The sequence below is a fragment of the Sinocyclocheilus anshuiensis genome, unplaced genomic scaffold, assembly GCF_001515605.1.
Source record: "Sinocyclocheilus anshuiensis isolate Anshui unplaced genomic scaffold, SAMN03320099.WGS_v1.1 scaffold13, whole genome shotgun sequence".
NCBI lineage: Eukaryota > Metazoa > Chordata > Actinopteri > Cypriniformes > Cyprinidae > Sinocyclocheilus > Sinocyclocheilus anshuiensis.
In genome coordinates, this window is record NW_015538026.1 from 2817540 (window position 1) to 2832805 (window position 15266).

At 37.1% G+C, this 15266-nt stretch overlaps 1 protein-coding gene across 1 annotated transcript; it reads left to right on the forward strand.

Moving 5' to 3' along the window:
- Positions 1-6674: 6674 nt before the first annotated feature.
- LOC107679867 (transcriptional repressor scratch 1-like) lies at positions 6675-15258 on the forward strand. Its single transcript, XM_016475577.1, has 2 exons — positions 6675-7011; positions 13396-15258. The coding sequence occupies exons 1-2, from the start codon at positions 6864-6866 to the stop codon at positions 14181-14183; spliced, it is 936 nt and encodes a 311-aa protein (XP_016331063.1). The 5' UTR covers positions 6675-6863; the 3' UTR covers positions 14184-15258.
- The last annotated feature ends 8 nt before the right edge of the window (positions 15259-15266 follow it).

Sequence of the window (15266 nt, forward strand, 5' to 3'; positions counted from 1 at the left end):
GTTAATTAATCCCATGACTGGCCAAATCAGTGATGTTTCCAGGGTCATAAACGGGATCATTTGAGCCTCCGCACATGTTTCAGTCCCTCAGTCACACATGTCAGAATTTGGTGAAAATACTGACGATAAAAAGCATAAAAGCATCTGTTATAACCTATAAAATGGCTAAAGAAACATTTATAAATTCCCCACAGCAGCTAATGGACATGCTTCAGGTCCAACAGGAAGTGTCCTTCAAAGACAATATATTCTCGCTCTTCTTTTACAAGTGCTCAAAAACCAAATTAATTTTCAAGATTATTTTCAGCCACAACAACAATACAGCAGGCAGCTGAGGTTTTTTACATTGCCATCATGTGCGCCCATCACTTTAGCACTGGATTAAATTGTTTTAATTTACACACACTCACACACACAAACGCACCAAGCGTTCAACATCAGGCAATCTGTGTGGTGTTTCTCATCCCCTAAACCCCCTGTCTCCCTCACTTTCCTCCTCCCTTACTACCCTTTGTTAGGTTCCAGCAGATGGATTTGGGAACAAAGAGTCTCCTTTGCCACCCTACCCCCATCACACACTCAAACACAACACACACTCATCACATATTCTGCTGGATGCTTCAATTCATACCAATTTACTAGATAACAGCACCACTCTGCACACTTATACTAGAGCTGCACAATTAATCGAATTTCTAATCGCGATTACAATTATGGATGCCAAAATTACGTAATCGTTCAAAGGGGCAATTAATCGTTCAAAGTCCACTTATGTTATTCTGCGTGCGTAAGATGCGTTTTTTTTCTTTCTACATGTTATCTTAAGGGTTTTTCCCATTATTTTAATTTTAGTTTAAGTATAACATTATAATACCATTCATATTTGTACTTTTTTATCATTTAAAGAAGAAACCAATCCGATGTATAGCTGACATTTGAGGCTTAATTCTATAGAAAAGCACTAAAAGTTTTTCAGTTAGAGTGTTTTCAGCTTGTTTATTTTCATATAAAAATACGGCATGCAGTTGCATAAAACAATGGCATAAACATCATTCAATGTAAATTGTGATAATTGTAATTAATAATCGCAATTACAATTTCAAGGGAATAATCGACAATTATGATTTTTGTCATAATCGTGCAGCCCTAACTTATACGATCTTTCACTCCCTGTCTTCCCTCTATTTAGCTCTTTAAGTGTATGTGTGTGTGTGTGTGTGTGTGCTTTGGGTAGCAGGTGTATAGATCTCTAGGTTCAGTGGGTCAGTTTCCAATAAAATCAAGAAGATTGAAGTCAATTTGCTTATTGACAAGCTGCAAATCAACACCAGAACAAAGTGAGAGGATTGGAACCAGCCCACCGGGTCTCTAGTCTGATCTCAGTGTTTGTCATCTTATCTGGAACTCAATGCAGAAATCAGAACATACTGTTGTTTCTTATTTTCTGTGATTGATTACATAATTTTTGATTATTATTTTGGGCACAGAATAATACTCCACATTGCACTACTTGTGTATTTATTTATATTAGTAATTATTAGTTGACACTGTACAGTCTCAAACCATGATATAAAACGGAATTAAAGGCAATTAATTTAAATTGTCACTACTGTTACTTTTGCTGTTACTTAATGCTGAATAAAAGTATTAATTTCTTTTAAAATGATAGTGTATATGGATTTTACATGAGTACAATTTCACAGAAAAACACGAGGTTCATGTGAAAATTAGTGACCTCAAACATACAAATCTGAAAGTCAATCTGAACCGATCATGCGGGTTCAAGTTAATTTGGCTTTTATGAGCTGAGGTGCATTGATATTTTTAATTTATAAGGTGTTACAAAAAAGATGTTTTAACACAAAAAATTCAATTCCAGACCCCGAGGGAGTTCTAGAATGGGGAGAGTGGGTCTGTAATCATGGACAGATGGTCTCTTTGCTGGCTGGATGAGCGGAGAGGAATCTCCAGACCCGCCGCTGACAGGCTCCAGTTTATTTTGGAGAACTCAGACACTTAACCTAGTGCTTCTGACTGTTCAAAGTTACGTGAAAGAAGTTTGTTAACAAAATTCTGCACTACTTTTTAAAAATAAGGTCCTTTAGGTGCAAAAGTTGACATGATGGGTAACACCGAAAAACTAAATATTGTGTAAGTGTACAGCTATGAAAGCGGAAGGAAATGTGATGAAATGGAGCGTCTAGTGTGTGGGAAGTGCTAGAGTGTTGTCTAAACGGGTTATTCAGGGTTTGGGATTTGAATAGATCGTATTTAACTAAGAGGCCCATTAGATGTGCCATCAAGAGCTTCTTCCTGGTGCTTCTGTAATACATAAAGGCACCTGCGTCCAACACCCCATCATTTAACTCCCTCCCACCCGACTCCAGAGTCCTTTTAAAATAATGAGCAGGTACTTAAGTGTAATTTGGCTGAGTGCAGGCATTGCTGAAGGGTCCTTCATTCTCTGAAGACGTTTTGAGAAGGAACTAACGCCATCAATTATGTATGCACTTATTCGACATCTCAGAAAAAACACGAAAAAGAGCCGAATCAGCTGCATTTTTGTTGTTTACCAGGATGTCGGAAAATTTGAACAGTAGTTGTTAGCTTACTTTGTGAATGACATTTTATTTCCATTATTAAATTCACTAATGTCAAAAGAAATAATAGCTAAGAATTTGCAAGCAATTATTCTTTCATTTAAAAAAAATATTTCTATAGTATATATTTATATAGTTTACATAGTATTTTACTATTACAGCTACAAGCATAAACTTACATATTTGGCTCTTGTAATGCAGGGAATATCATTTTTTATTCAGTTATTTTAGTCCAGCTGTTGAAAGTCCTCAATTGTACTTCAGAGATTATTTTGACAATTTTTGATGAGTTTATCTTAAAAATGACCTTTTAAAAAATTCCCTACACTTATGTTGTTTAAAAAAAGTCTAAATAGACCAAAATGATCCCAACCAACCAATCAATCAACAAACCAATCAATCAATCAATCAATATCAGAAATACTTTAATTCCTCCACAACCTGTAGCTTTGCACTGAAACCCAAGAGTTTTTCAGTTTCAACCAGTTAAATGATGGACATGATGCTGTCAAAGAACTTTGAGTTAAAGTGCTCTACAAATGAGAAAAATGAAAATCAATATTACATGATTTTGTTGACCAGATGCAGCCTAAGAGCAGAAACTAAACTGTGTTAGTACTGAGTCTGACAGAGAATAAAGAAGGATAGATGGAGGACAAGGTAGAGAAAAAAAGAGCAACAGAGGTAGAAAGAGGGAACTTGAATCTTGAGAGAGAAAGAAGGAGGGTAATTATGTGGAAATGAGCAGTCTCCCAGCATGCTTCTCTCCCTCAGCAATGCAGACAGGAGCCATTTGTCATCTGGCCCAAAATGGCATCTCTGGAGCCTGTTTTAGAGACTGAGGGATTGAGGGACGCTTTCTTTCTCTAATATCCTCACTGAGTCCTGGATTTATATACTCTCTCTCTTTATCTTTAAACCCCTGTGCTCGTATCTCTCAGCCCCAGAGAGGCTCTACTATCCACCACGACTGAGTGAAACAGAGAGGATGTGATGTGATTAGAGGGAACGTGCTTCCACAGGTGTCAATTCTCCTTCAACAGTGACCTCTCCTCCACACAAAGATAAATTATTTCTGTCATCCCATTCAATTATAACTATTCACACTCCTCCAACACTTTTGCATTCTGTATTTCAGAATATTTGAGTTTAATGTTCATATTTGTAACAGCAAGCATACTGCATACTGTTTTCAGTTGGCACAAATAAAAATATGAGGTTCAGTGGGTTGTGTTATATCTTTGCAGTCACTTTCACTTTTTAATTTTTTAAAGACATTATCAGTGTTTGCAGGCTGAATGATTGACACTTGGATATTGTATATCCTCCCTCACAGCCTTATTTTAATTCATGTCAAATTAAATATGACGTCTAACCTGATTAAGTAAAACGTGAACTGTCTCTATTTGGTCAATAACGAGATGCTAAAGATCGAAAAGTTTGGATTTCAATTTGGATCATGGTTAAGACGCAGAGAAAGCAGGAGAAGCAAAAACAGCGGCAGTAGTTTTGCGTCTACATTTTAGCCTGCACTTTTTATGCTCAAGATGATGAAAGACCAAAGAAAGAGCTTTCAGAAAGTCCCGACCTCTTATTGCTAAACAGGAAAAAATGTTGCAATTATGGACAGAAAAAAACAAACAAACAAACAAAAAAAAAACCTAATCCAGTTTATCATTGTGAAAAATTCAGAGGAACCTTGCTGTTTTATGAATTACAAAGTCACAAAACAATGAGAGAATGCAGGATATAAAGAATGAACATGAGAGGGAGAGAGACAGTAACGAGGAGAAGGAAAGAGAAGGAGGAAAGAGGAGGAGAGCATCTCCCACTGTGGGTTTTGGGTTTCTCCTTTGAGCAAGGCAAGAAGAACCTTCCGGATAAATGAAACCACAACGGAGGCAAGGAGAATCAGACACCTGCGATCAGAGAAACAGGAAGCATTCCAGAAAGAGTGATGGAGGAAGAAACAGGGATAGAGTGAGATAAAGAGTGTGATGGAGCAAGAGAGAGAAAAAGTAGCCACATCTGAGGATGAAATAGATGGAGATAGTGAGTAAATCCCCCCAAACAATAATCACTGGATGAAACCCAAAGCCTTTCATAGCACGCAGCAGGCAGACCTGATCTGGCCCTCTGGCCCGCGGGTGCTGAGGTGGGGGTGTGGAGGGAACTGTCTGTCCTGGGGCACTGACCAGATGCTCAAACGAAAGATTGGGATTTTTTTCTCTTTGTGTGAATGAGGTTTGGGGTCACACACACAACCTGTAACATTTCACTTGTTGATAATTTCAGTGACTTTGCCAGATTATTAAGATTATTACAACAAATGGATCATTATAAAAATGTAAACATATATATATATATAAGTATATACAGATAAATGTAAATAAATATGAAAAATAAATACGATTTATTAAAATGTATTTGTAATGAACAGCTGCAATAAATGTAAATATATAAAGTATATACAGATCATCACTAAAAAACTGTTTTTATTTTAAAATAGTTTAAATAATTTTTAAAACTTATATTATATAATATTAATATATGAATGCATATGCATATACAAAATATTATAAATAAATATTATAAATAATATTCTGACAATCTGAAACAATATCCAAAAAACTATAAATATTACTCTAAATATATTGAACGTGTGTGTATAATAATTATTTTAGACAACTGCTCAGAGGGAGAGAAAGGGAGAGCGAGAGTGGCGTGTGGTGTATTCAGACACTTTATTTAGTGAATGGGTGGCCGGTTTGAGAAACACCCACTTGCTTTACATGTGAGCACAAAGACAAAGAACATAAAGAGTGCAGCGTGCAGGCAGATGCCGACATCATCCTGTCCTATGAAGCTCCATTCATAGTAACTGTGGCCTGCACTTATCATCATTGTGCACACTGAGAATGTGTGTGTGTGTACGACAAACTGTACTGGAGATTTGCTTCAAAATTGCATTGATTCATAAAGTCTAACGTTTCTCCATGTAACAGTTATCGTTTATTACTGTTCAAGAATTTGCACACAGTTAAAACACTGTTATTATTAACTAAAACTTAAAAAAAAAATGTTCTCAGTAATTGAAATGAAGCTTAAATAAAATAACATACATAAAACATAAACTTAGAAAACTTAAATGAAAATTAGAAATGTTGCTTTGGCAACTATCTGAAATAGTTTATGCTGAAGTCAAATTTAAATTATTAAAACTAAAACTGAAATAAAAATTAAAGCTATATAGATACAAAAAAATAAACCTACTAAAAGTGACAAGAAATACAAAAATAAAAGCTAGCATCGAGTTAAATGTATAACAATGGTGCTCGGAACGGCAAGGTACAATGCACACAAATGCACCGAATGATGCTTTCTGTCAAATGCATATAAACGTAAACACACAGGAAGAGTACGAATTCTAGTTGACACTGCAGATTTACATAGGAAAACGAAGTGAGTACAGCTTGCCAGCATTTGATGTGATTGTCAGTGAAACAGATGGGATAGAAGACGCATAACGGAACTGAACAGAATGTACGCTTGTTGTATCAACTCATTTTAAGATTGTGTGACATTTCAGGCCTTTCCTTCTCTTTTTCTCTTTCTCTCTCTCACAGAATGGGGGTGTTCGGGAAAGGGAGGGAGCGTATCAGAGGGGGGTCTGTCTGTCTGCGTGTGTGAAGGCACAGACGGTTCAGTAGTAATGTGATGTGTGTCCCGAGGGATGTTTGATGGATTAATGCTGAGCAGCTCCACTGCGATGTACCACCTGATCTCACTCCCACCGTCTGCCTCTATAAAACCTGCCTGACTGCTGATCTCAGCTAGTCTCTCAGTCTCTCCTCTCTCTGTCTGTCTTTCTCTCTTTCTCTCTTCTCTATCTCTTCCTCCTCTCAGCCGCCTCCGCTGCAGGCCAGGAGCTATCCAGTGCTGAACAAGTGAATTTTTTCTTTTTTTCAGCAGCGTAAGCGGGTGTGTGTGTGTACAGTAGCAGGCACACACACACACACACACACACACACACACATTATTGTACCACCAGACATCTCTCTCTCCTCCTGCGTGCTCTACATTTTTCCTTTATCTAGACATTGTTTTTATTTTTTTATTTCTGGGACGTGGATCTTTTTTATTATACAACGGATTTCATTCGGGACGATTTTCACCAGGGTTTTTGTGTGTGTGCATGTGTGTCCGTCTGCGGCCGATGTGAAGGATTTCTGGTGCGTCTGTGCGCGTGCGACTGTGTGAACCATGCCTCGCTCATTTCTGGTGAAGAAAATCAAATTGGATGATTTCTCCTCGTCTCCCGTGTCAGTGTCTAATCATCATCACCATCATCATCTTGATGACTCCTTTACACGCTCTCGCTCCAGCCTGGGCGGCCGGCGTTGCGAAAATGGTGAGTGTGATGCCTAAATATATTTTTAATTACAGATACAGTAGCAACACTTCATGTGCTTGATGTTCCCAAATGGTTATCCTACAAAAAATATCTGCAAACCATAGTTCAATGCGTTTTGGACATTGTCCGTAGAGTCCAACAGATGTTACATAAAGCTTCCCGTTCTGTCCCGAACTAATCCGTAAAACCCTCCATCCTTTCACCCCCAGCCCCGTCCTCCATTGTGCCCCCCAGACTTTGTTTGTTTTGTTTTTTTGACTCATGCCGACACAAATCAGGTCACGCAGTGAGATCAGCTTATGCGAATAAAGCCGTATGAAGTAAGCTTGATACCAGTTTGTTGTGTGTAACAGCTAATGCTAACGCTAACATGCTGCTTTGTGGGGCTAATGTGTTTGTCCTTAGCTGATACTGCCCTTGAGTTTCGCTCCAAACCCTCCCCCCTCCCAACAGCACTCTCTCTTTCTCGTTCTCCTCCCCCATCCTCCGTTTCTGCCTCATCTCACTATTTCTATTTTTCACTCTCCTGCTTCCGGGTACATGAATCTAAGTGGTGGAGGGGGAGGTAGGGTTTCAACCATTATTGACGCCACTGGAGACATCCGAGTACTGTACTGTACAGCTCGAAGGAGAATGAGGGAGATGAAAAGAAAAAGAAGCTTGAGGCAGTGCTGACTTTTGTCACGTGATGCAGCAGCACATACACGCACAATAGGGCAAATAGCATCACGCACACAGAGTAAAGCCCAGCATCCCTGAGCGGACATGATGGGACAGGCTGAGCTAAACTGAGCTATTCTAGAAAGACTAAAGGGAGTCCAGAGAGCTCTGTGTCCTCACAGACAGATTTCGGCAGCAGATGTGTGGCTTTCTCTGCCCTGCTATAGTGTTTTTCACAGATAAGCGAGATAAGACATGAAGGATATTTTCCAACCTGTTACAAAAAAAACACAACAGACTGTTTATCTGTTTTTGGGTCATTGAATGATTACATTCACTTTTAAGCTGTGCTGCTCCTTTCAAAATGACATTTATGCTGTTATTAAATTGTATTGGATTGTATTTTCATATGCAATAACAAACACACATTCATTCTTTATTTTACACATATTAATCATTCTCCTTCGATGGTTCTGTATGATAATTTGCATACAGTTACTATAATTATATATTAAATAGAAGACACTTTTGCTGCATCTTGAAGGTCAAGAATCTGAACTCCTTAAACAAAGGACAAACAACTCCATCCTTCCTGTCAGCCAATAATGTAACCCTAAAATATTTCACATCAAAATGTCATTGTTACAACTGTTGTTGATTCTTTAAAATCATAATATGAATTAATATTACTATATAATAATTATTTATATATTTTTTATTTATATTATTATTTGCATTATAATTATATTCACAATATCATTTTGTTCTGAGTAATTCTATTCATATCTATTATTTCACACTTGCTTCTGTATAATCATTAAAAAACATTGATACTGGTATTATATTAATAGGAATATTAATTACTTAATATTCTATATTATTGATTGTGTTGTTATACTATGGTTATATTCTAGTAAGGGATCCACACTCACTTAATCACTTTTCAATTTATATTAAATTTGCAGCAGAGATCAATCAAACATTTCGGCAGTAAGCCTTCTTCAGTGAATCATACAGTGACATTCCCTACAAGAGTTCTTAAAAAAGAAATGAAGTCCAAAGATCACCCAGTGAAAAGTCACATAACAGGTGTTACTGATCACGAACGTAATTGACCAATCAAGCAAGCAATTTCAGGACAAACAACCAAAGATAATTGCAAAACATTCAACACATAAAAATAACATACCAATATAGGCACAAAAGAAAAGCATGTAACACAAATAATCCATCAAAAATGAAAATAAAAAATAAAAGAAATCTACATCAAAACCATCAACATAAATTAAAGTGGGGAACGAGCCGACGCATCAGGCCACCAGCCGTTCATTAGTCCGTATCGTATCACCCACTGTAGCAAACAATAAAGGGTTAAACAACTTATTAATTCTTAAAGAAACCAAGAAAGATCAAAGTCCTCATTTAAACCCAAGAGAGACAGACCTTTTAGTCGATACATCCAATAAGCTTCTCTTTGTAAAAGTTTTTTCTCTATGTTACCACCTCTTCTGGAAATTGTTACTTTTTTGATACCTATACAACTTAAATCCTTAATGTTATGACTACAATCATGAAAATGTCTTGCTATTGGTGAATTCACATCACGTCTCCTGATAGCAGATTTATGTTCACTAATACGAATTTTTAGCTGGTGACTCGTTTTTCTGATGTGAATAAATGGGCACGGACATTTTAACATATAAATCACATTAGATGTAGAGCAGGTAATTAAAGATTTAATGAAAAACATTCTACCAGAATGTACATCGCTAAATTGATTGGTTTTTGTTATCGATGAGCAGGCGGCACAATTCCTACAGGGAAAACAACCTTTTATAAATGTTTTAGTCTTGTCAGTATAAATATCAGATTTTGCCAGTCTATTGGCTATATTATTTGATCTTTTGTAAATAAACAAAGGAGAATTTTTAAAAATATCACCTAAAGAAGGGTCAGTTGAAAGAATATTCCAATATTTTGTTATAATTTCCTTGATCTGATAAGACTGTTCGCTAAAAGTCAGCACACATTTAACTGAAAAAGATTTCTTTGTTTTCTTTATTAGCTTTGTGTAATAATTGTTGTCTATTTAACACTTTAACTTTATCATATGCCGACTGAAGCCAAGCATGTGGATAACCACGAGCTTCGAATTGACTAAACAATATGCGAGATTGTTCCTCAAAACTTTCTTCCGAATCACAGATTCTACGTAGTCGATGAAATTGACTCAATGGCAAACCCTTTTTTAATGAGAGAGGGTGAAAACTATCCGCCGCAAGAATTGTGTTTCTATCTGTTGGTTTCCGGAAGACAGTGGTTCTTAATTTTTTGTGGTCCTTCACCATTAACACATCCAAAAAATGGATAGTGTTTTGGTCTCGCTCCATCGAAAATGAAATAGATGTCAACCTGGAATTGAAAAAATTACCGAATTCTACCAACTCTTCCTCCGTTAACAAAACAGTCGTCAATATAACATAACCATAATTTTACACATTTCAAAAAAGGATTATTGTGATAAACATATTCTGCCTCAAATTTCCACATAAACAAGTTTGCATAGTTTGGAGCTAAAGGAGTACCCATGGCGGTTCCATGTGTTTGTAGATAAAAATCATTATTAAACATAAAATAATTTTTTGTCAAAACAAACATAATCATCTCAATGACCCTTCTTTAGGTGATATTTTTAAAAATTCTCCTTTGTTTATTTACAAAAGATCAAATAATATAGCCAATAGACTGGCAAAATCTGATATTTATACTGACAAGACTAAAACATTTATAAAAGGTTGTTTTCCCTGTTGGAATTGTGCCGCCTGCTCATCGATAACAAAAACCAATCAATTTAGCGATGTACATTCTGGTAGAATGTTTTTCATTAAATCTTTAATTACCTGCTCTACATCTAATGTGATTTATATGTTAAAATGTCCATGCCCATTTATTTACATCAGAAAAACGAGTCTCCAGCTAGGGGTGTGCGATATTGACAAAAAATTATATCTCGATATTTTCTGGGATTTTATCGATAACGATAATTAGACGATATTTTCCTGAGTGTGTTATTGTGCTGGTACCTTAAGGACTGCCGAAGACAGCTGACTCCTAATGTTTTTAATATTCTTCATATTCTGTGTGGTGGTCAGTTCATACTGATAGAAATTAATCTTTTCCAATAAGTTTAAACTGATTTTTGCATGTTATGGGCAGTTTTACCTTTATAAAGCCATTTTTTCTAAAAGTGTCCATTAACTTTTGAGTCAAATTCTTACATTTAATCAGGGAATTAGAATAATAAGACATTTGGGCTGTTACCAAGCAAATTCATTTTTTCTAGAAGTGTCCATTATCTTTTGAGTCAAATTCTTACATTTAATCAGGGAATTAGAATAATAAGATATTTGGGCTGTTACCAAGCAAATTAAATCAACAGATGCTGCATCTGAAGTGGCATTTAGATATATTTACACACATGTATTTTTTTTAATGCAAGACATGAATGCATTTAACCTGCAATTACAAATGCATAAATAATGTTTTGATATATTAAACATAAAACGTTGAATACTGATATTATCGACTAAAAGGTCTGTCTCTCTTGGGTTTAAATGAGGACTTTGATCTTTCTTGGTTTCTTTAAGAATTAATAAGTTGTTTAACCCTTTATTGTTTGCTACAGTGGGTGATACGATACGGACTAATGAACGGCTGGTGGCCTGATGCGTCGGCTCGTTCCCCACTTTAATTTATGTTGATGGTTTTGATGTAGATTTCTCCCTTACTAGAATATGATGTGTTGATTGATCTACGCACCCTAGACTAAAGTTGAGCACAGTGAACTTTATTCTTTCATATATTATGGTTATAATCATATTCACACTATTTATTCAAACAGTGCAAGCCTTTCATTCTTTCTTGGCTAATACCAGAGTTTTATTTTTGTAGCATAACAATACCTAGTCAGCTGTTCTGACAGAAAATATGATTATGAAAAACCCCTAAGCCGTGGACAATGTGTAGACAATGCAGTTATACATCCCAAATAACATCCTCTCAGTCTCTCTACTGATCCTGTTGATCTTTTTCCTGGCCAGCTGTATCCTTACTGCTCACTGCTGTCTACAGTCTCACTGTATAACTAGCACTGCATTAAATGCTGTTTGGGTTTCCCTTTTAGCACACAGATTTAATTATAAACATTTTGTTGAAGACATGGCACCTTGGAAGGTGTATTATGTCGGTGAAATTCCAATGGCAATAAACGCGTCTGAACCCTACGGCTGCCAGAAATCCTTTTAGCAGCTCCTCACGATGCATTAAGACTCGCTCTTCATGGTCAGAGGGCTCCATAATCAGTTTAGAGAATTTAGGAGGGAGTTAATATGCTTCAGCAGATAGCATGGTAATAAGATGCCCTGTATTAAGAAATACATTTGTAATACAATTCAATGTTTGGAACAATTTCAATGTTATGAAATCTGGGAAAGAGCTTTGGTTCTCTTCTGACAGAAGTGAAAGTGTTTTGTAAAGTCCAGATTTCCTTAAAACAGTTTAAATACATCCATAATGTCAACCTCTCTTTACTTCCACTTTAAACAGATTATGTTGTGCATAATGGACGAATAAACACAAAACTCTATAGAAGCCCTTGGATAATCTTATCAAAGCAAAAGAGAGTCTGAGTGGCTTCTTAATCTTAAGGAGAGAAAGAGAGACACTTATGCCTCCACCACAGCCAACCTGCTTAATTAGCCATTAACCATGTTAAAACCCTTTGGGTCACAATCTCACACACATACACACACACACTTAAATGAATGAGGTATGCAGTAGTCCTCTAACAGCCACCAGGAACTATGGAAGCCCATTTGCAGCTCATAGTTAAAAATAAAGAACTTTAAAATCAGAAATAATGTCACAATTGTGAGATATATAGCCATGCTATGAAATATAAAGTCTCACTTGAGATATAAAGTCACCAATGTGAGCTATGAGTTCATATTGTGAAAACAAATTCGCAATTGAGAAAAGCCAAATTATCACAAATTAAGTAAAAATTAATTAATAAATAAACAAGTAAAAAGGTAATTGGCAATTTTAAATAAATCACAGGCAGAAATGGACTTCCATAGGGAATAGCATAAAATATAGTTGGTTTCCAATATTATTTTACCATTTAAAACAAAGATTTCCATCCTACAACAAAAACTTTGAATGTATTTGTTATGGTGTGCAAAAGGAAAGAGATAATGCAAGGTGTTTTAGGAAATTATCACTAAAACAGGTGTTTACACTCTTAGAAATAAAGGTTCCAAAAGAGGAACCTTTGCAGCATAGAATGCCATAGAACCACCATTTTGGGTTCCTGAAAGAACCTTTCAGTGATCGGTTCTTAAAAGAACTATTTTTTCCTATGTGTGAAGAACATTTGAATAATCTAAAGAAACTTTTGTAATAATAAAGAACCTTTTGTGGAATGGAAAGGTTCCATGGATGTTAGAGGTTCTTCATGGAAACAAAGATGCCAATAAATAACCTTTATTTTCAAGAGTGTATTTGTCATTGCACTTCTACTTCTATTTTGTTGTGTCTGATATTGTCATTGTGTCTGTAGTGTAATTTGTCTGCATCTTTAATTACTTTACACCTGGAATTCAGTGTGCAAGTAAAGGTCAATGAGTTAATAACCTATTCATGTCCTCTGTCCTGCTGCAGGCTACATCCAGGATTACATCAGCTCTTCTGAATGCACAGAGGAGAAGCAGGCCGACATGAAGCTGAGCTCGGATCCGTTGTACTCCCCAGTCAGCAGCGGAGGAGGGGAGTACTGCCAACCAGACCTGGAGCACCCGGACAGCCCTCAGTCCGGCCTCACGGCTCGCGGATACTTCAGCAGCGAGAGCGAATCTCTCAGCGAGGGCTACACCATGGATGCGTTCTTCATATCTGACGGGCGTTCAAGGAGAAAGGGAGAGGTCACGGAAGCAAGGAAAGCCGCCACTGTCGAGGAGAAAGAAGTGGCCGCGGTGAACAACGGAGGTCCCCGACACACCTGCAACGAATGCGGAAAGACCTACGCCACTTCATCCAACCTGAGCCGACACAAGCAGACCCACCGCAGCCTTGACAGCAAGATGGCACGCAAGTGTCCCACCTGCGACAAGGTTTACGTGTCCATGCCGGCGCTGGCCATGCACATTCTCACTCACGACCTCAAGCACAAATGTCACGTGTGCAGCAAATCCTTCAGTCGGCCCTGGCTGCTTCAGGGGCACATGCGATCGCATACGGGAGAAAAACCCTTCGCCTGCGCCCACTGTGGGAAAGCCTTCGCCGACCGATCCAACCTACGAGCGCACATGCAGACACATTCGGCCTTCAAACACTACAGCTGCAAGCGCTGCAATAAGACCTTCGCGCTGAAGTCCTACCTGAACAAGCACTACGAGTCCGCCTGCTTCAGAGGCTCTGGAGATGAGGACGAGTCTGGCTCCGAGAATTAGCAAAAAGAAGAAATGAAGATGAGTTAACGCTCTCAAAAATCCCCCCACAGACTCCCTTCACAGACCCCACTTTCCCTTTTTTAGAAAGCAATATTTTGACCAAGAAAAAAACCAAACCAACCCAATAATAAGAAGACAATAATGAATAGATGCTGGATTTTTTTCTTTGGTAAAAAAAGACCCTCTCATATAGACAATTATAGTACAATTAATTATGAGGCCAGGCATGCACATTTTTATGAACATAATACTATTAATAACGATAGTAATAATATTTAGATTCCTGATGTTTTATAGCAAATCGTGAAAAAAGACAAAAAAATGACAGCAACAGGTTTGTGCTTTTTGAGAAATGAAATCAATTTGTATTTTTATGCTGCTCTTTTATTTTGAATTCTTTTGCAACTGCCAACACAAACTTTTTATGAAAATGTGAATAATGACAGTATTTGCAAAAAAAACTAAACAAAAAGATTGTAGACCTCTGAAAAGGTACAAACTTTTGTTACACTTTTGGTATTTTATTTATAATTGTTATTTTTATATTCAAAGTTTCCTGCAGTTTCTTGGTTCCATTATTTATTTATTGTGCCAATCATGTCCTGTAACTATATGAGCAGAGCAACCATCACTCTGTTTACCATATGGAGGAAACAGCACTCAAGACTAAACATTTCAATAATCTCCAAACATTCGAAACACTCATAATACGGACGACAGGGACTTTCAACAACATCTTTAGCAGATCTCTGCTCGCTCTGCTGGGCTTCCTCACACTAAAACAGACTGCATGTGCTCCAGATGCCTGGAGCTCCGCCCCTTGTCTTCCTGCTCCTTGATTACCTCACCCAGAGGCAGGTATGACCTCTAACCTCTGCTCTGTCCATGCTCTCAAAGCGCCCCATCACACAAACCTCATTTCTACCATTCCAGTATTGTTGTTGAATATTTATGTATTTATTTATGCACTATTTTCATTTTCTTATTTATTTCATGTGTATTTATTTATTTATGTAACTATCTATCTATTTATTTATTTGGTTTATTATCCTCTGTGTCATTGGATACTGAACTGCCGTTGAC

Bases quoted from the DNA above. Each gene is read 5' to 3' on its own strand.
- LOC107679867 (XM_016475577.1), top strand. From the start codon at position 6,864: ATGCCTCGCTCATTTCTGGTGAAGAAAATCAAATTGGATGATTTCTCC. The intron at 7,012-13,395 runs GTGAGTGTGATG...GTCCTGCTGCAG, and splicing joins CGGCCGGCGTTGCGAAAATG to GCTACATCCAGGATTACATC.